Source organism: Channa argus, chromosome 13 (assembly GCF_033026475.1).
Source record: "Channa argus isolate prfri chromosome 13, Channa argus male v1.0, whole genome shotgun sequence".
Classification (NCBI taxonomy): Eukaryota; Metazoa; Chordata; class Actinopteri; order Anabantiformes; family Channidae; genus Channa; species Channa argus.
This window is the reverse complement of record NC_090209.1, coordinates 13,228,244-13,255,360: the sequence shown is the minus strand read 5'-3', so window position 1 is coordinate 13,255,360 and position 27,117 is coordinate 13,228,244. Positions and strand designations below refer to the sequence as shown.

The 27,117-nt window shown below is 39.8% G+C and overlaps 3 protein-coding genes across 4 annotated transcripts; all 3 read left to right on the top strand.

The window, feature by feature from the left end:
• Window positions 1–4,864: 4,864 nt before the first annotated feature.
• On the top strand, window positions 4,865–9,009 carry hoxc9a (homeobox C9a). The gene is made up of 2 exons (XM_067526656.1): window positions 4,865–7,149; window positions 8,182–9,009. The coding sequence occupies exons 1-2, from the start codon at window positions 6,606–6,608 to the stop codon at window positions 8,424–8,426; spliced, it is 789 nt and encodes a 262-aa protein (XP_067382757.1). The 5' UTR covers window positions 4,865–6,605; the 3' UTR covers window positions 8,427–9,009.
• Window positions 9,010–12,313: 3,304 nt separating this feature from the next.
• On the top strand, window positions 12,314–16,053 carry hoxc8a (homeobox C8a). Its single transcript, XM_067526657.1, has 2 exons — window positions 12,314–13,074; window positions 14,453–16,053. Exons 1-2 carry the CDS (start codon window positions 12,639–12,641, stop codon window positions 14,767–14,769), a joined length of 753 nt encoding a protein of 250 aa, XP_067382758.1. The 5' UTR covers window positions 12,314–12,638; the 3' UTR covers window positions 14,770–16,053.
• Window positions 16,054–21,972: 5,919 nt separating this feature from the next.
• Window positions 21,973–26,656, top strand: hoxc6a (homeobox C6a). 2 transcript variants are annotated; one of them, XM_067526658.1, is made up of 2 exons: window positions 21,973–25,153; window positions 25,588–26,656. In XM_067526658.1, the coding sequence occupies exons 1-2, from the start codon at window positions 24,757–24,759 to the stop codon at window positions 25,896–25,898; spliced, it is 708 nt and encodes a 235-aa protein (XP_067382759.1). In that variant the 5' UTR covers window positions 21,973–24,756; the 3' UTR covers window positions 25,899–26,656. The 2 variants fall into 2 exon arrangements, with proteins under 2 accessions (XP_067382759.1, XP_067382760.1); XM_067526659.1 differs by having other exon boundaries at window positions 21,977–25,153; window positions 25,591–26,656.
• Window positions 26,657–27,117: the final 461 nt, after the last annotated feature.

Here is a 27,117-nt window from a genome sequence, read left to right as displayed (position 1 = left end):
GGGGGATAAGAAACGTGGTGAATAAAGGGACACCGACAGCTGAAGGAGCAATAATAACAACAAGCATCACAGCAAACACGTGGATAACTAAACGCACCGGGAAGGCGTCTGCAGGAAGCAAGCGAAGGTAGGACACAAATTTACGTAATGTTTTAATTTCCTGTTTTGGAAGGTCTGCCACACGTGTCAAACGTGCTTGCCTGACAGCTTTTGATGCACGCGTGGTGCACGCCTGCTCACAGTGATAGTTTGGCCTATATGAAGTTGTCTGTTTCTTTGTCTATGCAATTGTTTGTTACAGATTATTTTTGCATAATGTTTTGGGAAACATACTTTGACTGAATTTTAAGGTTGCTCATCTGGAGCAACTGAATAAATGGCTGTGCTGCCCTGCTACGATATTATTTATTGAATTGAAACGATAGCATGTTAAGACTGGCAAAGTTTTCTATGAGCAGACTACCCAAGACATGCTAAGTTATCTACTAAAAGTGTTTATAAAAAAAGCTTGACCAGTTTACTTTATTGTGTGGGTACTCGCCTTTTCTCTTTGTACCGGATGGTGTTAATCCCCACTTGGCTTTTGCATGCATTGTTCTTTCCATGGATTTTAACCCCTTTGCGCGAAGCTGAAGCGTGGTTTAGGTAGTTTCATGTTGTTGGGGTTGGCTTTCTGGCTCGGCAACAAGAAACTGCCTTGATTACGTCAGTTCGTCTTCATCAAGGGCACAATTTCCGCTGAATTACACCCTATAGTCAACCAGCTCCCCGCAAATGGCATTGTAAATGAACTGAGCTGCAATACCTTGGACAGAGACATTTTCTTTCTTTGCTGTTACTTTGTGGTGGGTTGTAAAATCTTCTGAGGCTCTCAGGAAGAGAATAGGTTGTAAACAACATGGGGCAAAGTTATAAGCTGTGTTGTGCTGCATCTGTCATCACTGGTTGTCTGGTTAGTTTTGGTACTTTCAGCTGTTTGAAATGAAAGGATCTCAACAGATGGATAGATGTCACATATTTGAGTTATTCGTTTATCTGACAAACGAGTCTGAGTCTGTAACAGGAAATGAATGCAAATTGTCATTTACACGATCTTATCTGAGCAATCTCCGTCCCTGTGGCTACTAATGCATGGCTGTCTGAAACTCTTTAGTCCTAAATGCCGAGCATTACAATTCGAGGGGACGTTTTATATGGGAAGGAAGGCTAATTTTAAAATATATGGAAACAATATGCAAAATTATGGTTGATCTTTACACAACGTTCGACACATATACATGTATATACATCCTTTATGCACCTGCAACTATTTATAACACGTACAATTTTCTTAGTAGAGGCCTAATCTTTTGCAGAAACATGGATCGATCTGTTTACACTAAATTGGAAACTACTTAGGCACGATAATGCACGACTGACCATTACAAATGTGGGCTTAAATGCCGGCGTTTAGTCTCGAACAGTAATCTAGATGATTACTGTCGATATTGGTAAACAATAATCCTTTGGTGTCAAAGAAAGTAGAGATTTTTAGCAATACATATTTTTCAAAGAAGCACAAACACTAATGTATCGAACAGTCCGCAGTTATGTTACATTCAGCATCTTTCTGGTAAAGCGTCCAGTATAGTCACTTGTTTTCTCAACCCCCCTCCCTTTCGCCGTAGTGCAACTGGATGAGACAGTCTGGAATCCAAAGTCACTTTCATTCAGTTCAGTGAATGAGTGTCTCCTATGGAATGCACCACTGACAAAGACTTTACAGCAGTGGAAACAGCCCTGAGAGCTGCAGAGATTCACCCTAAAACCATATACACATAAAGCAATTTATTTCTCTTTGTAGTGGCCCACAGGAACTGAAGTCTTTAGACAGCCACTTCCTCTGATGTGTTACTGCCACTGGCATGATCAGACATGAACCAAATATGTTACCGCTACTGCTTCTACTTCTTTTCTGCTCCTTTTTTGACACACATCAGATTTTTTCATGTGATCTTTAGGAATAACGAACGTTTTTCGTTTTAGAGAGACAGTGCAAGACTGAATTCAGAACACAATGGACCCTAAACCTATTAGTCTTTCTGCAAAATTTCCAATTTTTTGTTGTGATATTTTTGAGAAAAGAACTCACAGTGATGTATTTTTAAAGATGTATTTTTCTTAAATGACAGTGATTGAAATTATTTCAGTAATCCGTTTTGGATTGCTTGGAATTTGAAATCATGGTGATTTAACATATAATCAACTGTTATGTTGGCTACACTTGAGAAGATCTAAATTAAGCAATCACAATCAGTAAGACAGTGAAATTATTTTCCTTTTTTAAAAACATGAAACACTGTTCTCTAAAACGGGAATGAAAAACATAGCAGGCCGAATGTTACTCATCAAGGGAATATCAAAAGTGTTTTGACTTAGAAATTCTTTGCAGACTTCAGTGTCCTGTTTAGAAGGAGACTTTATATTATAAAGGGGAGTTAGGGTCTGTGAATCTAATACGTTGCCTTTATCTTGGACCGAGAACAATATAATAATGTCAGGACAGTGAGACTCTTGGTCGTGTGGTGTTGTCTGTTCAGCAGATGGAACATTGTAAATATCTTTTCCATTTTCCATGTGTTCTCCATACATACCATTGTCCAAATGTTTCCTGTATAAACCATTAATTTAATAAATGTGTACACTGCGTGGGGAAAAGGCATGTTTGTTGAAGGGTCACGGGCAGATCTGCTTTGCGTAAATGTGGTAGAATATATATTATGAGAGCAGCACCTTCAGTCTTCTTATTAAGCCAGTCAACGTGAAGGTGCATGTCTAATAAAAAAGGCATGTTGCAGTGTATGACTGAAACCGTTCGTTTATTATCCATATAACCAGCAATGACACTAACTGTGCTGTTGGAAGTAAATACAAAGTTCAGACTTAAAAGAGTGATGAATCTTTTCTTTAACAGGCTCTGGAGATAATCTGAGCTCGATAATCAGCATGTAGAGTTCTGCCCTTCCATCTGCTTTATGATACAAATAAAGAATTATCTGCAATCTGTCGTAATCTACAACGCACACATTTACACTGGTATTTGCCAGTATTTAAGTTTGTTTTCCTGCAGACCAACTGATGATCTTTACTGAAGCTTATTGGTCAGCGGGGAACTTGGTTGACATTTACCGCTAAACGTTTATTTAGACAAGGCAAACACATTTAGCTTAGATGCCGGTTTAAAGGGGCAAATCTTATGTAATGTTGTTTTCGTTCATTTCAATTAAATATGAAGCGTCAGTGCACTGCGGCAGCGGAGATGCACCCAAACGGTGACTCAGTGTCAGGTTTTTTATCCGTCACCATCCCTTGAAATATAAGAACCCAAGGCTGTAATGAAATAGATTAGGTTTTAAAAAACATACTGTCCACTTCAGTAAAGCTGCTGTAAACAAGCAACAGTTAACCTACAGACATGTCTTTGCATCATACAGTGTAGTGCTTTTTTGTTCTGTTTTTATAATCGATAAAACCTAATAATTGTATAGAGAAAAGTCAGTGGCAGGGTTATATTGTGACTGAGTAACAGCATCAGTTTCAAACGTCTTTACAGGAACATAATCGTTGACAATAAACATGGATGACGTTGCATTGGAGGTATACTATCCAGTATCCCCAACTTGTACTAAAACATAAAGACACAAAAAAAGACTACATATAGTCCAAGAGAGTCCAAAGCCAGATGGTGTCGTGTTGTACGGACTGGAAAGCTTTAAGAGGCAAATCTGTAATTTTAAACGATTAAAATAAATTTGACTTCACTCTGCTGCACACGACAATGGATCCCATGCATTTAAACTCAAACCCAAAGTAGGAATTTGGTATCTTTTGTCGCCTTCTCAGCTTTTAATCATGTAGCCTGCTATTATGTCTACTAATTTGTAGTCTTTGATATACTGGTATGCTGGTGAATATCCTATACTATCAAAACGAAAATCATAAACACTACTTTTGGTTTTGTTTACCACATAAATATGTGTATTTAGCTAAAATGTTTGAGAAGTGAAATTATAATAATGTTTATTGGTACTGTACCACAGTCTTATTTCTTTAGCAGTATATTTTTAATGGTCTAGTTGCAACTCCAGTTATGCTGATTACGTATAACTGCTATGTAAAACAGACATTGCAGGGAAAAAGAAAAAACAGCAAAGACATATATATTAAAGTAATTTTTATTATTATTAACGCACATTAAAACCGGTTTACAAGTTGACAATTAACATCTAAAGAAATCCTCACTTCTCATTAATGGACACACACACACACACACACACACACACACACACAAAATTACAAAATCGAAACCAATATTAAAGATTTCCACGAACCAAACTCTGAACATAGACGTATTATGTATTTTTATGACAACTTGTTATGGAACAAGTAGTCATTGAGCAGTTCCTCATTCGGCTGTAACAGAATAAATTAACTTAAGACCTTCAACCTGTAAAAAAACAACACACAGCTTTAATTTCCATGACATAAGATGAGGTAAGTTAAGTAAATTGGTGTATTTTGGAAACATGTGGGGGAATGTTTGACTCAACTTCATCAGCAAACACCAGGATACCGTTTGTCCTGACTGTTGTTAAGGTCTACGGTCTGGCCTGCAAATTTCATGGTTGAATCTGAACCTCAGCACCCATGACGATCATCCCACTTCCTAATGCGCGTATTGATTGCGTTTTGCATTCAGGCCACATATTGAGAATAATATCAGTTAGTTATACTACAGCGACAGCTAACTACTACAGCCAATGTTGAATTTGGTCTAGACAAATTAGTGATACCATTTAATAATTTTGCAACAAAGGCAAACAAAGTTTTTTTTTTGATTTCTTGATCCCTAAACGCTTTAATTAGCACTTGTAAACTATAATGGAAATAGTAATAATCATCGTAGTAATCATCTTATGTATTGCAACGCCCAGCTTAAGACAATTTAAGCTCAATGTTGGCAACACGATTATCATTTCACTTTTGCATACGGCGTCTGTCAACTCTACGCAGCCTTAATGTTTAGCCTCCACTTCTTAAAGTTTCCAGGTCAAGAGACTTTTTCTCTACATACTAGTCCGCAGTAGGCTTAACAAAAGCAATAAAATATTATCAAAACAACAATTAAGCTACATATATCGTCATACACTTATTGCACAACAACACTCCAAAACCATGAAAGAAATGTGCATACACATGAAATGAAAATCCATCACTGCAACACTCGTCAGCATCAGCTTTTCTGCAGCAGAGTCAATACATCACAGACATGCAACGTGCAGCTTTTAGCAGGATTTAATAATGCCCCAGTTAAGCTGTTATCATCATCCAGTGTGCACATATGCATCAAACGTTCACTATTTGTGTCCCAGTCAGCCTAAATGTGACAATGCAGACTTGTTCCTCGTAGTATATTGTTGGCATCGTGTTATTTGCTGTGTGGCTGTAGCCCAGCAGAAGAGTTCAGGGTCGTTTTAAAATGACATGCTACAATATTACAGGGCAAACGCTAAACTCTCGCTAATAGATATCACGCTAACGTTATCCTTGACATCATATCTGTCATAGTTAGGCCCTTAACGAACCTTTTTACCTTCTCTGCTCTGTTTTTCTACTTTCCTGCCTTCGGCCTCTCTTGTTTAAAATGAATTGTTTTACATGCATACAGTTGTGGTGGTCGAGCAAGGAACTGTGATGAGATCTTATTAACGACACGTTTATGAACAATCAAATGGTTCTCGTTAAAATTTATTGAAGGGCATAAAATCATGAACGGTCACTCGCCGAATATAGCCCGCTGTAGTGGGCTGCTTGTAAAGAATCTGAATCTCCTCCTCTCCTTTCTCCGCAGATCCCATTTAGGAAATGTTTAGTCTGTTGTTCCCTCGTTAAAACAGTGAAAACTTTATTGTTGTTGTATCCTGCATCCCGTATTTTGATGCCTTCTGTCATCTGTCAAGTCTATATGTAGCTACTGTGAAAGAGCCTCTCTGTATTGGGAAATAAACAGCATTCCACAGGAAGTTATAAACCTTGCACTTTATCAAACGTGCTGCTGTATTATTAAGATAAATCGTGTCAGCGATTTAATAAACACTTTAATGTTGTAATAGTATCCACTGCGATAACATAGAGCTGCGATAGATTTTGCCAGACAGAGATTGATTACACCATCAAATAGTGCCTTGCTCGCTTTTAGACCTAATGTGCGCAGGTCTGCTCCGCGACGAGAGAAATATACACTATTAACACCACCAACGAGACATTTTCTTCATAAAGAAACATGGTTGTTGAAGTTACCTCCAATATGTCCGAGAGCACCGAGAAAGCGCGCACAATTTAATCCCATTTATGTGCATTGGTATCCCAGGATAAGTGGCGCATTGATCCACTGTACAATTTTTGTGGGGGTAAATATAATCACGTGTCGATGACGCAGCCAATAGCAGCCGGGGAAGCGCTGAGAAATAATTACCTGCCTTGATTGTTCTATGGCTAGATAAGAAAGTACACATACACTCCATATAATAATCGGATCCATGTAAAAGAGTCGGGAAAGCTTCGACATGTCGACCACGGGTCCCATAAGTAATTATTATGTGGACTCTTTGATCAACCATGAAAACGAGGATGTCCTTGCTGCAACTCGGTTTTCGGCGCCTGTTTCGCACCCAGCCGGCCCTCGTCCCACGTCCCTAGTACCGGAGTGTGCTGACTACCCTTCCTGCAGCTTCGCACCCAAGGCACCCGTCTTCCCCACCTCCTGGGCCCCCGTACACTCCCAGTCATCAGTGGTTTACCATCCATACAGTCACCAGCCTCACTTAGGCACAGACTCGAGGTATATGCGGTCATGGCTGGAGCCAATATCAGGCGCCGTGCCTTTCCATGGCTACCCGGGGAACAGCAGGCACTATGGGCTGAAACCTGACGCCTTTCAAGAGCACAGAACCAGCGAGTGTCTCGGCTCTAGCGGACGGACCTACACGGATTATCTGTACTGCTCATCCACTGACATGCGAGACAAGGCGCAGCAAAATATTCCCTCTCCTGAGTCGGAGCTCCTGGCTTCAGGGAAACATAAAGACGAGAAGCCGGAGCTCGATCCGAGTAAGTTCAAGCTCCTACAGTCTCTTACAGCCGGGTGGGAGATATGGTTTTGGTAATGTGTAAACCCACATTTGCTGCCAGGCATTTACAAGTCCTCCATAAAGTGAAATTATAAGATGTCGCATCCTCTCTTTGCTGCTTGGCTCGGAATCGCCTCTGCTAGCGGGGAAGCAAAAGACAAACGCCACTACGCTAATATTGGGGCTATAAAACCAGACGGGGTTGTAAACATGGACTCAAACCTACAGGAAGACGTTGAATTTGGAAGGATGTTGCATAATGTGTAAAACAAGGTGTAAGGTGTAAGTGAGATACCTAAAACGACGTCTGCATCAATATTCATCAGTAAATGTCTTATGGAGTTTTTTACGACCACGTTTTGACCCAGTGCTTCTACATATAGCACACCAAGCCCTATAAGCCGACTTTCAGTCCTGTTTTTTTTTTTACGTATAGGTCCATTCTGTGAAGGAAAGCCACATTTTGGCTCCGCTTGATCCCCGGTGGTTAAACGCATTATTCACTCTCACTATGATAAGAAGATTATATTCGTGTAGTTACATATGAACAAACATTATCTTCTCTGTCTCCAAAACAAATTCACATGACTCTTCCAGCCAACCTGAGGAATGTAGGGACATACTCGAGGACTTTCACCACGGACCTGTAAAGGCTTGAACCACGGGCCATTTTATGGGCCAATAAAGTGAATAAGCGCATTGAGTATTTTACGATGGTGTTACTCACATGTTAAGGAACAAGAAAGCACATCAGTGCGGGATTGGGTAGTCTGAGGTTAAGAATCTCTCTTCAAATTGTTTACTTACAGCTTAGCTCTATTTGTAAATACCAACTTGTGTATGATTTGGACTTGTTTTTCTTGGTAGCACCTTCTGATGACCTCACAGAATTGTTGTAAATCCAGAGGCGCATTTTCTAAAGGCTTAACAGATGGCATTCAGTTTTGCAACTGTCACTGTGTTGCCCCTGGTGCTTTTGTGTCTTCATTATTATTATGGTTTTTATTTGCAGATAACCCCGTTGCAAACTGGATACATGCCCGCTCCACAAGGAAGAAGCGATGCCCTTATACAAAGTACCAGACTCTCGAACTGGAGAAGGAGTTTTTGTTTAACATGTACCTCACTAGGGACCGCCGGTACGAGGTCGCTCGAGTCCTGAATCTGACCGAAAGACAGGTCAAAATCTGGTTTCAAAACCGGCGAATGAAGATGAAGAAAATGAACAAAGAAAAGAGCGACAGCAAAGAACAATAATGTGGACTGTATTAGAAAAACAACCATAATAACCACTAGTGACTTGGACAACACAGATGTACCAAAACACACGATCACCCCTCCCCTATATATTTATCACTTTGTTAGATTTTGTTTTTAAAAAAATAACTTTAACTAACATTAGTTGATGCTGACTATGTATATTTTCCAGTGCACAAGTATGTGTTCAGCGTAAATGGGGAAAAACAGAAAAAAAAAACTTTTTAGGAGATAACATTCTTTCACTTCGAAATACCTACTTATGTTTTTTGTAAGATATATTATACAAGCGCCGTTTGCATACGTTAAAACTGTCCGAAGAAAGAAAATACTTGAATTCTTTTACATTTCACAAATCATAATTTATGATGTAAATGTTTTCTTTCAGAATTATTTCCTTGGTACCTTGTTGTGCAGGTATAGTATTTTGTACAGAAACGGAACATGTGCGATCGGATTTGTCTGTCGTGTATTTTGTGATAGTTGTTGCTGTATTTGTGCATCTCTTTTTTTGACTGTAAACTACGACTTTAATTATAGAATGTAGAATTTAGACCTCTGCAAATATAAACATAATCACTAAGTGTTTGTGTTGTGTATTTCTTGTGACTCAGTGTAGATATATCATGTTTGCGCTCAACACATTTACTAATTAGTACCCGGCTCCATAGAGGGCCCCAAAAACAGAATTTCATTCAATGTCAGCTCAAGTATTGTGATGACTAAAAAAACGCAGCAAAGAGAAGTTACCGAATAAAAACAAGCGAGTGTTTACTAAATTATTATGGATTTATGCATAATAGGTGTTGACTAACGAGCATTCCTCCAATGGAAACAGCTATTGCCTGTGGCAAATAATGGGGAGGTCGAAGACTTAAAAGTAGCAAACGCAGTTAAAGCTTTGAGAAAACAATGTTGTTTTAATTTTGGTTTGCGTTGCTTTAAATGTGGGGCCTTCATTTGCCTAAACCACCTGCATTTGGAATTATACTTGTATATAAAAAGTGCATAAACATCAAACACCAAACACACAATCAGCCGTGTTTGGCGTAGAAAACATAAATGTCCCCCAGAAGAATAAGCAACAGTTTTACGGTAGGTTAAGTAGACCATTTTTCTGTTGTGTTTACAGTTCTACTAATGTGGGTGACATGCAACTGTATAGTTTATGTGAAGTACGGAAAACATTCTTATAAGATCAGAACTAAATTTGAGCTATTGGCCATATATAATAGGTCTGTGCCATATGTATATACCTGCAAAATATTTGTGCACGTCACATTTCTACAAAGGTAATCTTAAATGGTAATTTTTAAATGAATTACTTTCTAAATCATCTTATAGTTTGGACGCGAGGTCGTGCGTTTGCCAAGCCCACAGATGAAACAGTTGAGTCTTAAGTGAGAGACAGTTTCCCATGTCTCGCATTTGTTTCCAGGGACAGGCTTAAATTGCCTTTTTGTGGTGGTAAACAATACGGGCAGGATGCAGTAATTATAAAGCCCAATCCTGTGCATTTCCGCTCAGCTCGGACAAAAATGCCAGTTTTACAGCCCCTGTTGCAGCTCGGCTGTTTGTCTCAAATGCAGACGAACAAAGCAAACTCGACTAACTGGCTAGACGTCTGGGCTAAATTACTTTATGGTTTTAATGGACGATGGTGCTGGACTCGTTCAAAGAAGAGTCATGCGCAGATTCAGGAGACTTTTGCTTGATGGGCCAACCACATCCTCAATGCACTTCATCACGTGAGTGGCCTATTTCTCTACAATTAGACGGGGAAAAGTCAATAATTATTATGCATAAAAACGAGTGCTGCAGTGTCCTGTTATCCCCCAGGCAGCAGTCATGTCAGCAATGGTTACAACGCAACAACCACTGGAAATCTGATGGGAAAGCAGAGGGTTTGAAGTTATGTGGTTACAGATTTGGTGCTAAACATTTGCTTTAACACAGCTTTATTTAAGCAAAAGGACAGAATACACGAAGGGTTTGGACGAATAGCAAGACCCTTTCTGTCCACATCACAGTTGTTTCTGATTGGTGGGTTCATGCAAGTGTAGGGAGACATTTCAACACTAGATGACGCTGTTGGTCCATGTTTTGAGCATAGTCTGTGCGTTCGAGGTTTTTTTTTTGGTTTTTTTTTTTACAGCTTTGTGGCTTGGCCAAAGAATGAAGAGTAACCTACCGATGACACAATGACAGATATGATCTCTCTCCGCAGTTAATGTAATAGGCCACAGAGCAGCACTCCGGAAAGCTGGCTGTTGTGTTGGCACAGAATGCGCATAAACAGAATTCCTACTTTTATTTTTAATTTTCTTATTATATTCTGTCCCCTTCTTTCTTATGATGCAGATATTAATGTGTTGGTAAAATTGTCGCTTATAAAAATCTAAGTGTCCTTAAATGTATATGTCAAAGGGGGTATTGTAATATCTTATTATTTATGTTATTTAAAATAGGACCAGTTAAGCAGATTTTTAACAAAAGACTCCAATATATGTATGGGATCATAGGCATTATGTGTCTGAATGCTTTGTACTTTTTTTGAATAATTATTTTATTTGTGTGTATTCAGAAGACAAAGAGTTCCGTTGAAAAACCAGGGACACAATTATGGAAGAGCACGAACCATATTTGAAGGTACAGACTTTATTAACAATTAACAGTTATCAGTAGCAAAACTGGCAGCAACAACAACAGCAGTATTATAGTCATATTACATACCAAATATTATTTACATCATACAACAAAAATGTGGAATTACAGTAATAATAGTAATAATAATAATTGCTACTACACTGTTTTAAAAAGGGGGCTTGATCCTAATTTGCATCATTAATATTTTAAGACGTGTAACGTCTGTACCAGCAGTTCAAAGTCTCCAAAAAACGATTGGCAATCTGCATATTTATAGAGTGTGAAAAGTCCATAAATTCGCCCAGTGCGCCTTTCATATTTTACGATGATGTGTATAAAACGTTAGTAACTCCACAAAAAATCACAGTGGCATATTTGGAGAGAGAGAGAGACCGTTCGAGTATTGAGTTGGGGATTGTGCGCGCGTTGATTGCAGCTAAACATCCAATGTAAAATTTTATGAACTCCTCCATGTGGGAGATTTACTGCTTATCCTCGTCGGTTTTATAGGGTCAGTAAGTGGCACCTAGTATTCGTAGGTCGTGTTTGTATTTGCTTGTGTCGGTGTTTTACAGCGCATGGTGCAAGTTTGTCACAGTGGCCTTAACTCTACCGAGGTAGATCTTCCCCCCTAAACTCATAGATGGTTTCACTTGTCAATCTTTATGTCATCGCTTCAGGTTTTGCATTATTGTAGAATGATCTCATTTTCTTTTAGATATATAACATGTTGATCGTATTGAATTCTTAAATGTTGTATTAACCCTTATGGAGCTCATAAAAGGTCAACTTTTAGACCTTTATTCATCAAGTCAGTGTATAACCTTTAAAAGGGCCTAAGTGGGCAAACGCCGTTTCATAACTTCATCCGTTTAGGAGCAAACACTTCCTAATACACTTCTTTATAAATCCTGCAACCTCAATGAAAAGTCAACAAGCTAAACTTTACATTCAGACTGGAGTGAAAATACATCCTACGCCCTAGTCTTTATATAGCGTATTTAAACTATTTCACAACTTGATCAGTTTTTACCGCTGCTTTGCGTGATAAACATGTCTGATCATAATTAAAGCGTCTTGAGTTGTTGGTTATGATCAGTGTTGCTCCTCTCAAGGTAGATATACGTACGGCCCATGTCTGACCGGTCGCAGAAAGATGGAGGGGTGTGGGGAGGAGGGTGGGGGGTGGTGGGGTGCTAGTAGTGGGGGTGGTTGGGTGGGAAACTGAAAAAAGGAAAAAGACAGAAAAGAGCAGCGTCTGTGACTGTGCCGGTCGAGCAAGCCAGCTTTAACCTTAGCTAACGCACACCCCAAGCACATGCCATGAGCCGGGTCTGAGCCTGCAAAAGCTGGAAAAAAACACATACAAGACTGCGAGAGAAATCTGATGAGAGGAACTGCTCAGAGAGAGCTGCCGTAGATTGTCCAAAGGGGCAGCGTTTCTCTTAGTTCCGGTTTGTCTGCCTGTGTGCGCTGTGCGAGTTGGGACCCTAAACAAAAGGCTGCCATCATACTAAAGGAGATATTCTACGGCGAGAGAACCCGTCTGCTTGATGCTAACCAAACATGAGCTCCTATTTTGTTAACCCTCTTTTTTCTAAGTACAAAGGCGGCGAGTCACTGGAGCCAACTTACTACGACTGCAGGTTTCCACAAAGCGTTGCCCGCAGCCACACGCTCGTTTACGGACCCGGAGCAGCCGCACCGGGTTTTCAGCACCCGTCCCATCATGTTCAGGACTTTTTTCACCACGGGACCACGGGGATTTCCAATCCCGGATACCAGCAAAACCCCTGCGCTTTGGCTTGCCACGGAGACGCGGCGAAATTTTATGGATATGAAGCCCTTCCGAGGCAAACGCTTTATGGTACCCAGCAAGACGCAAGCCTAGCGCAATACCCAGACTGTAAATCGTCGAGCAGCTCTAACCCCGGAGAAGGACAAGGTCACTTAAATCAAAACTCCTCTCACAGTCTAATGTTTCCTTGGATGAGACCCCACGGTCAGAACCATACAATTATTTCTTATTCTTTCTCCTACTATGTGCGTGTGCGCGCATGTGTGTGTCACTGTCTGTGTCTGCTTGTAAGTGTTCGAGTGCAAGTGTACTAAATACGCTTCACTGTATAAGAGTGTGTCTCTAAACTATTAAACGAAATAAGTCAGGGAACATGATTGGGCAACACAACCTGTACTGCAGGCTGCTGTAACTCTGCAGCACATGTCCATACAGGGCTGAACTGTTGCTTTCAGAAGTGCCTTTAAACACTGAATTGCTGATCACGGCTCATAGCACGAGCTCTTTGAGGTCACTTATCGTTCACATTGGATATTTCACAAACTGTAAACGCACAAGGGAAAGGATGAATAAACCATAGCTTAAAATGTGGCTGTACCACACACACCAATAGCATACAGAGTGACAGGAGAGTTAGCTGAAACACAACATCCCGATTATCCAGAATCCGGGTTTTAGGAGTTTAAGGGGGGTAATTTGACCCAAAGGGCCAATGTGGCTCAGATTCATGCAGCCATAATCATAATGGCTTTGTAGACATTACTTTCCCATCCATGGATCATTCTGTTCAGGCTATCAGAGTGTATCAAGTCCACACAGGTGTTAGCTTCATTTCTATCAGCTTAGAGATATTTATCAATAGCACGTCCTCATCTGTTGTTACAGTGCAGCTTTATCCCCCCTCTCGCTTTTCATAGTATTCATTTTCTCTTCATTTCCTCCTCTATGTGTGTGTGTGAGAGAGAAAAATCTTAACCAGGGTTTCACAGGCCATGTGAGGAAAACTATTGGAATATTTCAACTGATATCTACAGCTAAAATATGAATCTGGATTGTTTGTGGGCGTCTGGCATTAATAAACTAATGGAAATTGATAATGATATGAATATGAATTCCAGCCACACTCCTTTTAAAATTTTGCAAATACTTTCTTATCACACTCACCCTGTAACTCTTTATTGATGATGGTGCAAAAGCTGGACAAGACAGATGATCACTCCTGCAGACAGAACTGCAAATGACACAAGCAGAAAATTATTATTACACAGAGGATTGCTATTTTAAAATTCCATATGTAATATGAACTTTATTACTAAGATGTAACTTAATCAACATTACTACGAATAGAAAATCAGATGTACACAATTTACACTTAATGAAGAGTCTCTCTCGCACTCTGAGTATAAATGTGAATTGTGGGAGCGAAGCAAAATTAGGAAGATAAAGAATTTTCATAGGTGCTTGGTGAAAAAAAGGGAATGCAGATCTAATTATGAGTCATATCAATGTTTTTTTTTTTTTCTTTTTTTGTAATGGGAGACCATGGTCAGTCCAGCTAACCTCTGGCTTTATTTCATTCAAGCCCCAGGAAGACGAAACGGAAGGCAAACCTACAGTCGCTACCAGACTCTTGAACTGGAGAAGGAGTTTCTTTTCAACCCTTACCTGACCCGCAAGAGAAGGATCGAGGTGTCCCACGCCCTGAGCCTCACCGAGCGGCAGGTGAAGATTTGGTTTCAAAACAGGAGGATGAAGTGGAAAAAAGAGAACAACAAAGACAAGTTTCCGGGTCAGAGAGGTGAGGCTGAAGCCGAGGCCGAGGAAGAGGGCAACGAGGACGGTGAAGGGGAAGAGGCTGAAGAGAAAGAAGCGGAAGAGAAAGAGGAGACCAAGGAGTGATTTTATGGTCCTTTTTATGGTTATATGGCTGAAAAAGAGAAAAAAAGAGAGGTCCCATAAACAGACGAAGAGTCACAAGGAGGCAGAGAGCGTCAACTTTATGACCTCCCTTTCATTTTGTCAAGGGGGAACAGGAATCCCACCAATATTGCTGTCATAAATAGACAAAATTCCCCTTTGTCACCATTATCCTAAAATGATTCGCATTTCCATTTATTTTTGTTTGTTTTCCTGTAGAAGCTACACACGCTTGTAGCAGTTTTTCTTTTGATAGAAGTGTTATTAAAAAAACAAGGGGGGGGGGGGGGGAATCAACTAAAACGCATGTTAGATGGAAACTGGCTTAGCTATTTTTACACATTTGATTTGAATGAGAATTGTATGAAAAGCGTAGCCACATACGATCAAAACATGACTGACGCCGAGCTGTGTTGTAAATAGATTATAGCCTACATTTAAAAAAGAACATGGACGTCATTTCAGAGTAACCTTCCCGAAATTGTAAGCGAAAGGTAGGCCTAGTAGTAAGTGTTGAGCCATCATCGCTGCAGTGACATTGGCTATCAGCCCATGTATAAACCACGCGTTTTATTATCCTAATTGCTACTGTTTTACTCGTCTTCATGTGAATGGCCTAGACAAAGATAGCCATTAGCTCCTCAGATATGTTTTTAGGATTACCAGGGAAATGCAATCGTTTGAAATCCTTTGATGCTACCTAAACCTGGGGAAATTGCAATAGAGATTTCTGAATATAGAGATTTCATATGGTTTTAATTTTAAAGTGTTCTATATCAACCTTATATTATTAAGTTATGTATGTAGCATTTACCCGATATACAGTATACACTTGTTGAAGACAATTTGTGAGTCTTGGAAAGACAGTTAGCTCAAAGCCAAGCAAACAATTTTTGAGATTCTACCACAGCACTACCTAAACTCAGAGCTTTGCCTTTGCAGAATTTTTATTCCACATTTGTGGCATTGCTCTGATGTGATTGCAGGCTATTTCCCCAACAACTAAAACTGCCTATAACGCACATTTACTGTGTATGATAATACCTGCTACAATTACAACGATTTTAAAGTAAGGGAATTTTTATTTTAATGTGCTGGTGATATAGCGTAGTTGTTTTGCACTGAATATAACCTTTATGTACGTCTTGTTGTATATTGATGTTAACAATATGCTCGTTTCCTGGTGTTTCTCATGTGAAAGACGGAATTATGTGTCCCCGCCATTGTTGACGTAAAATCACAAATAAACAAAATGGCTCACAATCACTTCTGTTTTATTTTCTTATTCGTTTTAAGACCTCGGCTTTTGAAAGTATCTTCTCCTCCTCACGCACGCACACAGATGAAAATGTGCCAATATGTGGTATACAAAGATTTTTATTGTTTTGCCAGTCCTTGTTTTTTCTCCTCAACACGTTATAAAATCTGCAATGATGTAAAATCGCTCAGAACGATTTCATATATGGAAACTTTCAGACGTAATGTGGTGCAGATAAAACAATCCAATGAGCAAATGGCTGAACAAGCAACAGTGTTGATGTTTTGATGATGCTCGAATTTTCGGGCCATAGGCTGTGTGCCAAAACCTTTACTGTAGGCGGCAGGAGGAAAGAGAAGGCGCTACCGTATTGAATTTCCTCTTGACTAAAGCTTGCCTAATTTAAACTTTGCAACTTATTCGATTAAAAACGCCAGACCTGCGTTTGCAGATGTATCCCTTTACCTTTTAAGGAAATGTTGCGAATCCCATTCGCAGCAGGCGAACTCTCCAAAGCCTGGGTCGTGTTTGATTCATCCTCTTAATAAGAAAGTTCCTCTCTGCAGGGAGGATGCGAAGCTTTTCTTAATGAATCTTGGGATGAATAATAGCTGTTTGAGATGAGATGAACAAACATCTGGCGTGGTATGTTAATAATCAGACTAAGTAATGGCGAAGCATGAGGGAGGCTTTATCTGTATATACTGTGCAAGGTGTTAAGTAAAAACTTGGTGTACAGACAAACCCCCAGCAAGCATCAGAGGCCAAGTGCAGGTATCACCTTGTGTCGTTTCTTCTCCAGTCCAGCTGCTGTGATGGAACAAAGGGACATGAGCAGACAACATTTAATCTAATTCACAATACGCTTCAAACTCTGCATCACTTCAAACGTTGCTCCAATGAGTAGTCGTTTGTTTATTTCAATTGAAATCGTGTCCCACTTTAGCAAAGCATGTAATTTGATCTCCTCTTCGTTTAGAAAGAAATACAAGTTGTATTTTTTATTGTTAAAATCCCAGACACGGTGCTTTTCCATTGTTTTCATTTCCATTACATTGACAATGTAAATGTCTTCTTAGAATATAATTTTTTCAGACAGCCAACAATGTCTGTAAATTATTCAAAGCTCCTGGTGAGTCTAGTCTGTCTGCTGTATAATCCGCTCAGTTATATAACTATATGGTTAATCTGAACCATTTCATATGAGAGCTCCAGATGCGCATACTTTGAACAGGAGACTGTTATTCCCGAAACGGGTCATACTTAGTCATTAGGCCTCTCTTTGATTTTTTTGTAAAGGAGATTGCAGAATTTCAACAATCGCCCTAAACGGAATCACGCATTTTATAGACTAAAACAATTATAATAATGTCATTAACATTTTTCTCAGCAAAATACTTTGCTAACGTTAAACACACAGTTCATTATTTGCTCTGTTTCAAAGCTCTATGTTGTTGCCTATAACGAATGAAATGGAAACGGAAGAGCAGTGTATAAACTCCTTTTTAAATTCAGAATGTCTTTTTAATTCGGATTCAGGCGAAAACTACAAAAACAAATGGGGCCACGTCTTACAGATATATATAGGTATATCCCCCCAAAATATGCAACTTGCTTTTAGAAAACAATATTCTTCAAAGCGCAGATTTTTGTATTCAGTTTATCTCTCTTGCATGTGTGAAGCCTTTAGAAAATTCCGGATGTGTCCCCAAGTCTCAGCTATTCTGTGTCATGGATGGGCCCTTTGTGTGTGTGTATTTACCAGAGCGTTGACATTACCAATAAAGTTTAGTGTACGTGCTGTAAACTTTATTAGAGGTGTAAAGACAAAGCTCAGATGAGTCCGCATCTTTTGTCTGTGTGCCGAGGCTCAGTGTGGAGATCACGGCCTGCAAGGAGAAAATGCACCACTCTTCCAAGTATGTAACTCACATTTTTTTAATTATGTGGGTGTAGTGAACAATACCTTATTTTGTAGTGAGATTATGACATTTGCAGGGAGAAGCCTTGGTCTAGCGTGATTTACGGGAATAAAACGTGGGTGCTGAGCTTAAATTAAATTAAATTATTTTCTTTTGTTCCCTCAATATTGAATTCTACTACTTTAATTTTTTTTGATGTTTCAATACCTTATATTTGTTGAAAAAAATCATTTTATATTCCAGTGAATTCCCTGTCTTTACTGCTAACATCGAAACTCTACACTCATATTTATCAAATACGTAATTTGTGTCTTTTTTGTGTGCAAAACTTAACAGCGTGTTTAAGGTTTGAACCACATTTACGGACTTCAATACACACACACACATATGTATATTTATATATGTTGTCATAAGGGTGGAGTGATGTGGTGTGTGTTCTCTGGAAGCCTAAACCTCACGTTACCTGCTTTTCAGGTTTAAACAAATATTGTAATTAGGAATGGATGTCAATATAGTGCGTGCACTTGAAGCATCTAGTTGATGATGAATATGTGGAGCAAAACAATCGCACATCTGCTTACTGTCATGTTTTCCGTCCTGGGCATCAGTGATTGAGAAAGAGGCCCTAATGTGGAAGTATAGTTTGGCTAATTGAAGTTTAATTAGACAATTCTCTCTCTCCCTCTCTCTCTCTCTCTCTCTCTCTCTCTCTCTGTGTGTTTTTACTGTGCTTCTTTCAGTCTCTTTTCCAGTCTCCCTCCCTCTCTCTCTGTCTCATTCTCACAGTTTTTATTTCCCGTTTCCTGTTGGTTTGGGTACACCATCACATACTGGCGGTCCACCAGGGAAACTGTCATGTCGTTTTGATGCACGTCTAATTTGTGGCATACTGGAAATTTCTGCCTCGCGCTTCATATCGTGTGGTCATTTTTAGTTTTGTGAAGTCGAAAAAAGAAAAGGGAAAGATGGGTGCAAACATTCCTGGTTGTTAAAGGGAGAAATTTACAGCTGAGTAATAAAAGTTTACGACTGAATCCTTTCTGCTATTGGCTGCAGCGAGCCACGTGGCACAAGCTCTATGAACATGAACTTTATGCTGTTGTCTATTCTCTGGTCCTTCCCTTGTATCAGCAGCAGACTAGGCTTGGGCGTACAAACGTCTTTTTTTCTTTCTACAACAACATTGCACATTGTCATTTTCGCACTGCTTCGTTTGATATTCATCCGATCTCCGACTTCCTGACAGAGGGATCTTCAGGACAGTCGCCGCCTCTACCAACCGCTGCCTGCGTTATCCTCCCCCCGGAGGCAATAAAGCCGCGACTGGGTAAGAAAAAAGGCGCAAGCAAGCCTGCTAGGAAAGAGCTTTCCTGGCAAACAGACACACTGCCTCCATAAGCTCTCTATCACCGGGATCTGAAGACGGTCAGCAGAATATGGGAGATGTGCGCTGTGTTGATATTTCCCTCTCGCCATCGTGACCCCTCAGCTGCTGTGTTGGATCACAGTGAAGCTACAAACTACGGAGACCCTGCTGGGGTAAGATAATACATCTGTGTATCACTCTGTCTCAATGTTTTTGCGTTGTATTTGGAAACCAGCTGATATTTCCTGGGTTGTAATGACGAAGTGAGTGTGTGAGATCATGAAGACGTGGATGTGTCTATTCTGTAGTTCTGACCTGACCTGGAGCCTGGGACGCTGCTGATGCCCAGGGCAACTGACACGATCCCTTACTGGTTGGTGTAGCAGCACCTGCGGGTGGTTTAGCATACATTAACTGAGCATTTTTGAGACTGTATGCCAATCAGGCGTAATAAACTACCTACAGACAGTAAACTTTCTCATCACTCATAGGCCCCTCTGACCGAGTCATTGACAAATTGCATTCAGAACTGGGTGCTGTGCTCTAATTATTTCTCCTCTCCATACTTGTTGTCACTTGTTAAATCCAGTCTGTGCCAAAATCTCTACCTGAATAACGTCTATAAGCATTTACATGTACGCGCCTGTCACGCACAACACACGCGCACAGACACACACAAGCTCCAATATGTACACAGTGACACCCATTGTGGCTCCCGGCAGTGCCCCCTAGCGATCAGAAGTGTCTCATGTAGGAGTGGGTGGGTGTTGAGGCTTGTTGTTTATGGCTGCTGGTTTTTGGCGGCGGTTCACTGCAGATGTCAGCTGACCCAGCTGATACACTACTACCAGAGAGTAACTGCAGGACATGACACACACGAGTGTTTGCTGGGTGTCGGATTTGTTGGTGTTGGTGTTACTTCGGATTGAAAGAGATTTGTCTATTGTCTTGATTTGATCTGATTTAATGAGACGCTGTGATGTGTATTAAATATCTCTGCGTGACATAATCACTGACGACACGATGGGGTGTTATAGGATGTCATTTTATTTGCACCATGAGCAAATACCATCACATGTATCCCAATCAACATCAAAAACCATCAGCAATAACAACATAACAACATTTTGGCATTAGTGAACAGGTCGTCATGACTGAGGAAGCACTGGGAATATTACATGAGTAATATAGAATAGAATCTGCACATAAATTTCAAAATATCCTTAAGTGAAACAGCACACATAAGGCATAACTGTGTGTGTGTGTGTGTGTGTGTGTGTGTCTGAGAGAGAGAGAGAAAGAGAGAGAGAGAGAGAGAGAGAGAGAGAGAGAGAGATTTTTAGTAAAAGGATGTACTGTGCTTCCCAAAATGATAGTGTGCCTGTGCCACCGTATGTGTGTGTTTGTGTTTGTTTGAAGTTGAAAGTGGTTGCTTTATCAAAGCTCAGCTTGATGGAAACCTTCCCTCTGTGTTTTGTTATTGTCTGTGCAGAGAAAAATATTGTTTGTGCTGGTTGGAGATTGTGTGTTTTTCTCCCTTGCTGAAGCTCAGCAGTCCTGCGTTTCAATCTTTTAAAATACAATTATTGGCAAAGCCTCGTTCTCGAAGCCTTTAAAGTCTTATAACCTACTGTTACGCACGTTGTTTGCTTTTTTCTTATATGAAACATTGCTGTTGCAATGGGTCGTGTCTGCTGCTGCCCAATACTGTGCCTGCAGAGAGAGGGGAAGAGAGAGAGTCCATTTAAAACATTCCATTTGAGCTGTTAGGTAAATCTTGGTTTAAAATAAGAGGGGGAAACCACAGTCTATTGTTTTGCCCTGCAGCGTTTTTAAACCCGATATAGATTCGCATAAAACTCCATGAAGTCATGAATCCGTCCACATCACCACATTTAGAACCTCACTTACAAATCCCGACAGGGCAAAAAATTTTGCCTACTAATGGTCATAATTTATGATGTGTGGATCAACATGCGCTCATTGGGCAACAGCTTCCTGAGAGCTTAACGAGCATAAAGTCGAACACTTCCGGACATTAATTGGGCTAGCCAGCGATGGTAAAGTGCTTATAGAGGGTTTTACATTGTTAGTATGTGAATTACTCTTTATTAGTAAGGTAAGAAGCGGGGGAGAGGAAAAAGCATCAAGGGCTGACCAGACTTTCTCCGACTCGCGTTTTTAATCATGGCTGATAATCTAGAAATTTTACAGGTCCCATATTACTAATACTGACTGATGTTGTGAGCCTGGATATGGATGCGGATCCCTGAGATCGTGCAACAGAGAAGAGATATAAGTTGATGGAAGTGGATAGGCCCTGCTGTGCTGCAGGGGAGGACATGGTTAAAGTTAGGCCAGCAGCATGAACTAATAAAGCGTAAATTTAATGTCGATCCTGCATGTTTATAACTCACACTGTAACACCAGCACATAATAATAATAATAATAATAATAATAATAATAATAATAATAATAATAATAATAATAATAATAATAATAATAATATGATTATAATCACGTTAAACATGATCGGTTTATCGGTTTCTTTGTCTATCATTGCTAATAATTGAATTAACTACAAATTAAGGGCATGCAATATTATTTAATGAATTGTTAAACCTTATTATTTGAATGTTTAAAAGTTAGTACTAAGCTATCTCTAACCATCTATTATTAGACCTTAGACCTTTTATTCTTTCGTTCATCGCTGTTCATTGCCTTTTCTTAAAGATCGTGGAGACCAAACGGCTTCTTTGCTTCCTCCATCTACAACCTCGCCTGTGATTTGCCTCACGGGCCACAATAAAACACTAAAACACAAGGGAAAGAATGACCTTTCTAAATCTGCACACTGGCACAACCTCTGCTGCATTCCAACCCAGTCCACACATTGGCTTTACTGTTCAGCCTTTATTTACAGCCTAAACTTTTTAAACCCTTGTGTTCGGGGCGGGGGCTGTGAATACCGGTTAAATGCAATATTTGGATTGAAAATCTAATTATTTAAATATAATTTACCCGTTTATAATTTTAAAACGCCTGTACTAATTGCTAACTAACTATCTGATGACAACAACAGAAATTGTTATAATGAAACAAAGGCCGTTATACATTCTGTTTCTGGCACTGTGGGGATAACAAATAATGGATTTCTTAGATTTAATAGAATTATTAAAATTAGTTTACAGTGATTACCAAATGTATTACACTTTTTCTTATTTTAATTTAAATTCAAATGGCATATTTGCTTTTAAAGTGGATTTATTGTGAATTTTCCCTCAGTATACTTCTCTCCTCTTTAAGTTGAAAAATAATTTCTACAAAATGCGAGCGGTGCTTATTTTTTCCCCTCATCTTCATACTCGTTACTTAATATGAAAGTGAAAAGAAAAAAATAAATACCGGGGCAGCATTGGCGGGCATTACAGCCTCCAAGTTCTGCGCTGTATTTGCCTGAAATCTGTGCGACGAGGATGTCACATATGGCCACGAAAAAGGTGAAGGGAAACTTTTATTGCACCAGCTACTTCCTTCCCTTTGTTCTTGTCTCTTTTATGGGCTATTCAGGATCCCAAACAACAGACCAAACAGCGTTCGACGTTTAGACTGCAAGTATTCACCCTGTTCAAAAAAAAATCAATGAGATAAGCCAATAGGCTGTTGTAGCCACAGCGACTGCGTTTGCACAGACATTTTCAATAACTGTATTGATTATTTTAATGGTTCCTATTACGGCATGTTGCAAAAAGCCATGATGACATTAAGCATACAGTTTCAACGAATGTGCGAAGTTTTACATTTCATTCACTTTAAACTCGTTAGACTTCAAACTTTAGTCTGTCTGCCTTCTATAACATCATTTATTAGGACTTGAGCGCATTTAGAAGAAAGTACATTTCCGTCAAACTGGTGCTTATGTTTTGCTGTATTTCATGCAAAACACCTCTAAGTAATTTCCAAACCCATAATTTGCAGCTTAGATAATTGCCGGCTCCACTTTCATACGTGTGTGCCAGAACAAGAAAAAAAATAGAGGAACATCTGTATAAGCATTTTAACGAGACACATTTTTTTCAGCAAGCAATCCTCAATCAATCTTAACTTCTGTGCGTAAAAACAAAATTATTCCTTTTACTATTACCAGTTACAGAGACTGTACCTAAACACTATGAATGCAGAGTAAACAGTAATCACAGTTGACCTGTGTGACGTTATCTGGACAGTCGCATAACTGATTCGATTTTTCGAATACAGTGACTGAAATTATCTCAGGCGCAGTTGTTTGTTAGCCAAAAGGACCCGTGCACGCTTTCCCCTTTGCTTTATGTCTCCACATGCTGTGCAGTGCTTTCATTTCTGAGCCTGGAAGATTGCTGCTCGTGTTGCAGGGCTTTGCTGCAGAGATAGTTGTTGGTGAGCTGGGGAACGTCACTTGTTTTATTGCCCTCACAGAAGAGACCATAAACGCATTCTTAGTACCTACACCCTCCCCCAGTTCCCTGCAAAAGCATGGAAATTGCTCACAAGCCAGATAATTCATACACAAAGGAAACATTAACTGTACGTTGGAAACCCGTCGATATGGCTGAGATAAAACAATACATGCCAATATCCCTTATAGTTTTCACACAAAGACTGCGCGTCCTGCGGGATGAGAGCATGTGGATACTGTAGCTATCTCTGCAGTGGGGTTGTGAAATTAAAAGTGAGTGACTTTGGACACACACTCTCTCTCTCACACACACACACACACACACACACACACACACACACACACACATACACACACACAGTATCATTGGGTTTTCCATTACATCTCATTAAATCTATTTAGTGGCAACTTTATTTAAATTATACCCCCAAAGACACCTTTAAACGTGGATTCATATGTATTTTATGCAAATTTTCAGCTTTCATTTCAATATGATCACTGTACTGAATGACACTGGCCACCCCTTACATCGCGTTTCCTGCTTTAACACCACATCTCTTAAACTTGAAGCTCAACATTTCTCATCCAGACAAGCTGTATAGTGTGCCACTCCAACTCTACGTTGTGTTTATCGGCATTTAGCACTAATGTTCAAGCTCTGAGCTAAAAGCTACAGTTTCTCCTCAACTCCTGCCTCTCAATTGGTGGAGAACGGTCAGCTGACGTTGTCATATTGTCTCTCACCGAGCCAAGCCTCGGCTATAACACTCGGGTTTGTGCGTCTTAACCGGAGATTGGAAATTAATAATATTGAATCCTCAAAGTAGCCCACGTCTAGTTAGAGAAGCAGAAGGTCGAGGAAAATTAAAAGACCTTGAGGAAAGGTGTAGTTGGTGGACACAGAGGAGAAGGAGATTTACTGAGAAGGAGATTGAAAAGAGACCGATAAAGAAGTGGGGAGAGTTGGAGAGAGGGTTACCAGCAAGGTATGAATTCTTATTTCGCAAACCCGTCGCTCTCCTGCCATTTATCGGGTGGTCAAGATGTTTTGCCTAATGTACCCCTAAACTCCACCACCTATGACACAGTCAGACATTTTTCGTCGTATGGTGCTGCTGTGACCCAGAATCGGATATATGCACCTTTCTACTCTCCTCAAGATAATGTCGTTTTTGGGTCTGGCAGGGCACAGTATGAATATGGCTCAAACGTGTTTCTTCAAGACAAGGACGTGCTGCCCAGCTGCAGACAAACAAACATGGGACTCAATACACAAAGCCACATTGCTCAAGAGTACAGTTTGGATCAAGGAAGAGCGGGAGCACAGGAGCAGAAAAGCAACATCCCGATCTACCCGTGGATGCAGCGAATGAACTCACACAGCGGTGAGTTTTACTACGACAAATAAATTAAGGAAATGGGCCAGTTTTACGATATGTCTTACCAAGAGAGTAAGATACTTTTTATGGCCCCATAAAACATTACTGTATCCCCTCCACTTGTAGATGGGCCTTTACATGTGTAAACAAACAGCTTTCATTTTAAGAATGATATAATAGCCATAATCAGTAGCGTGAGGCAAAGAGAAAACATTATTATTCGTTTATAATTTTACATAATACGCAAAGATACTCTTTGAGATAGGATATGTCTTCTAGTGAACAAGTATTAATTTTTCTACTGTGGGTTTAGGTCACAGCTTTCTTCCAACAGTGGGACAAAACCTATGTCCAGCTGTCTCAAAGTGTTGTCAGATCACAGACAGAAGCATGCGTTTAATAAAAACGTTTAAACTACTAACTTTTACTCTTTATTCCAGCAGGAGTTGGCTACGGGACAGACAGACGCAGGGGACGTCAAATATACTCTCGCTACCAAACCCTTGAGCTGGAGAAGGAGTTTCATTTCAACCGCTACCTGACCAGGCGCAGACGCATCGAAATCGCAAATGCGCTTTGTTTAACAGAGCGGCAGATAAAAATCTGGTTTCAGAACCGACGCATGAAATGGAAGAAAGAGAGCAACCTGACCTCCACGGTGACTGGAAGTGAACAGACAGGAGCGTCTCAAGAGGAGGAACGCAATGGCGCAATAGAAGAAGGGAAGGACGAGGACAAGAAGAAAGAATAGTTTAAAAAAGAAGTGGAAAAAAAACACCTGATGACCATTAAAACCCAACATAACTACCTAAAATATCTATATGGACTTGAGAGCGACTTCATTGCATGATGGCTACCCTGCACTTCTCCCACTTATATCTAATGTTCACCACAGGAGTTTTGAGCCTTAGCAATCCAAATAATTTCAGCCACGGTATGGCCCCTGTGACATTTGGAGTTTTTTTTTAATTGCAATGTCACATTTGTATTGTGAAACTACAAAGTATTAATTTCTGCGTTATTCCCCTGCCAGTAAATTCTGTGTATTTGTCCCCCACACTTCATCTATCACTGTGAACTCTTTGATCACCTCACAAAACGCAATGTTTGTCAGACTTAACTCAGTATATGCACATTCCACGGAAGGAAAGCACCAGACGGACACTTAATTTTCTCACAGTATAATCTATTACTTGAATCCTCCGCAGAAAAGTGTCCTGCATAGTCACCAGTCCACACACACACACACAAATGAAAAATGCCTGTATATAATCAAAGTAACATTAGCCTTTGTTATGTGAATCCGGTGAAGACATAATGTGCATTTAGCCGCTTTGATAGACGCTGCATAACAATAAAATTGCGCGTAGCCCCCTTTGTTGGATCATTTGACAGAACAGGCTTTCCTTGTGAGGTCGATTTGTACACTAGTAATTCTTCACTTTTGTTTGGGAATTCATGTTTTGTCATAATTGTGTATCATTGAATAAAATATTTGTAAAACTTTAATCTTTGTTTTGATTTTTTGGGGGAGTATTAAACATTCTAAGGTGAATCACATGACTGCACAAAACACTGCTTAAAATACGCATCCAACCAAAGGGCGTGATTGTGGAGGTTTGACTAACTATAACTAAGCATTAATGCTTTAATTGTATTAGGACCTTTTGGGTCAGGGAAGACTGTAAGGGCAAATGGGACACAAATTGGCAAATGAAGTGATTTTTCATTAGCCTAGTTTTGGTCTCTTACATATTAATTATGAACTTTCGTATTGGCATTATAGCAGCATGGGAATGATGCATTTTCCAATATGCAGTTAACCATTATAACGTTCCCGTGTAACTGAATTACTGTGACAAACATCGAGCGACAGTGAAGTTTCCATGTGCGTAAAATATTTTGACCAAGTGGGCACTTTAAATAATTGTTATCATCATCATCATAATTATTATCATTATTGTTATTAT